The following is a 1970-nucleotide window of genomic DNA, read 5'->3' as shown; positions in this document are numbered from 1 at the left end:
ATACTCTAACATATCCTCCACCCCATAGTGCAGTATATTAGCCAGTCAATAATATGGACAGAAATTCAGATGAGGGGTTTAGGATTACTAATTTTATCATTTAATTTTAATGTTCACCGATTATCTCTCCCAAACATATAGATTGGCACTCTTTCATTGCTCAAAGAGGAAGGATTTTCTTGAAAACTAATAAGCGATATCAGAGCTGCAGGAGTTTCCCAGGAGGAGGGATTTTTTTTTAGCATAAGGTTTCGGCTACTGTCGGACAAAACCTGCTATTGTATAGTTCGTTTTTTCACTTTAACTACTATAGCCGGTCTTGTACATGTAGTAACCCTGTCCCCATAAGGGTACCCAAAATCTAGTTGTAAACTTTTGGGTGAATAAGCCCTAGAAACTAATTGAACTGTAAATTGTAATCCATAACAGATTTTCAAATGAGATTTAAACCTTTACTTATCTTCAGTAATCAAGTCACTAATTGACAGTTCCAACAGAGACAAAAAAAACTACTAGAACTAGATGAGGGTTGATCACGGCGCCTGCTTCTCGGCAACTGTACGAACCAGTGCAAGCGCATTTTCAATAACCTTTTTATAATCCTCCGCCCTATTGGATATGTCGGTCTTCAACGGACCCTCCACCACCTCCTTAAATCCCTCCGTGCAGGTATCCCCGTCGTCAATCGCACCGGTTATCCACGTCAGCACGTTATTTATCTCGAGCCTGAAGGACGGGGAGCTGGGGGAGCTGAGCAGGAGCATCTGCTTAAGAGAGCTGCGAATGCGGCCAGCGGCGGTGCCAAAGGCCTCGACACAGTCGTTAAGGGCGACCACGGCACGCGGGTCGGCTTCTCGGGGAATGCTGGATAAGTAGTTGACGATACTCTGGGCACTGGTTAGGCCGACGTCAAGAGTTCCTTGGCAAGCAGCTGATCCGTTTCATTGGATGAGGATCCGAATGTTGCGATTGGGTGTGAGAGGAATGAAAAGAGGAAGACAAGAGAGAGGAGAAACTGGGTCGTGATGCGTTCAGTCTTCTTCATGACTGCATGCATGCGTGGGTGTACATGTAATGAGGTAGGAGTGGGAGGGTTTATGTAGTACGAGAAAGAAACGTCATTATATGGGAAAAAGATCCATTTTAATGAATGAGAATCCTCTTATATGGGAAAAAGATCCATTTTAATGAATAAGAATCCTCTTCGGATCCTCACATGGATCCCGCAAATCCTTTAATTGTGTTTATTCATTCTACATCATACGATAAAAAATTATTTTAAATTAAACATAAATAGTAACTAAAAAAACGAATCACATGATTTGTAATGAACGGATACAATTAATAAATTCACTGAATTCTCACAAAAAAGATCCGGATCCTCATCCATTTTTATGAGCCTCAAATCAATTCAAATCATCTTCAAAAAAGAAATTAGATAAATGATTTTCTCCAATAGTTTTTGTGGATGCAAATTTCTTCCTCCTTGATCTTGGACAATTTTGCACCTACAAAACAATTAACACCTTAGGTTAAGGCCAAGAGCCTCACGCGCCCACGATGAATGGGGGGGGCTTTGGCCGAAGAACCTCCGATGCCAAAGTTAGAATTTAGAGAGAAAGAGTGTTTAGAGAATTTTGGGATTTTTGCCAAAGTGTTGGAATTGATTTTTTTGGTGAGAATAGGTGCCTATTTATAGAGTTAGGCCTTGCCCAATTTTGAATAAAAGTAACCAGCCACTAAAGGTTTTTTGTGGGGTTCAATTTCATGTTTAATTAGCCAATTTATTGGCTAATTAAATATGAAAAGAATAAATGGGTGGTTATAAAAATGAATGACTATTTTAATAAGGAAAATGGGAAAGGTGAGGATGGGAATGGTGGTGGCCGGTTTTGACTATCAATTTGGGTGATTTTATTGACTATTAAGGATGATTTTAGGAGATATGGTAGGTATATATTATTTAGCTA

The 1970-nt window shown here is 39.8% G+C and overlaps 1 protein-coding gene across 1 annotated transcript; it reads right to left on the bottom strand.

Annotated features, from left to right (window-relative positions):
* Positions 1-533: 533 nt before the first annotated feature.
* On the bottom strand, positions 534-1390 carry LOC126607744 (pectinesterase inhibitor 9-like). The gene is made up of 2 exons (XM_050275471.1): positions 1366-1390; positions 534-931 (listed from the first exon to the last, which is right to left on the bottom strand). Exons 1-2 carry the CDS (start codon positions 1388-1390, stop codon positions 534-536), a joined length of 423 nt encoding a protein of 140 aa, XP_050131428.1.
* Between the last annotated feature and the right edge of the window lie 580 nt (positions 1391-1970).

The sequence above is a fragment of the Malus sylvestris genome, chromosome 16 (assembly GCF_916048215.2).
Source record: "Malus sylvestris chromosome 16, drMalSylv7.2, whole genome shotgun sequence".
In the NCBI taxonomy this organism is placed as follows: domain Eukaryota; kingdom Viridiplantae; phylum Streptophyta; class Magnoliopsida; order Rosales; family Rosaceae; genus Malus; species Malus sylvestris.
Note: the sequence above shows the minus strand (reverse complement) of the source record. Positions and strands in the feature narration are given on the sequence as shown.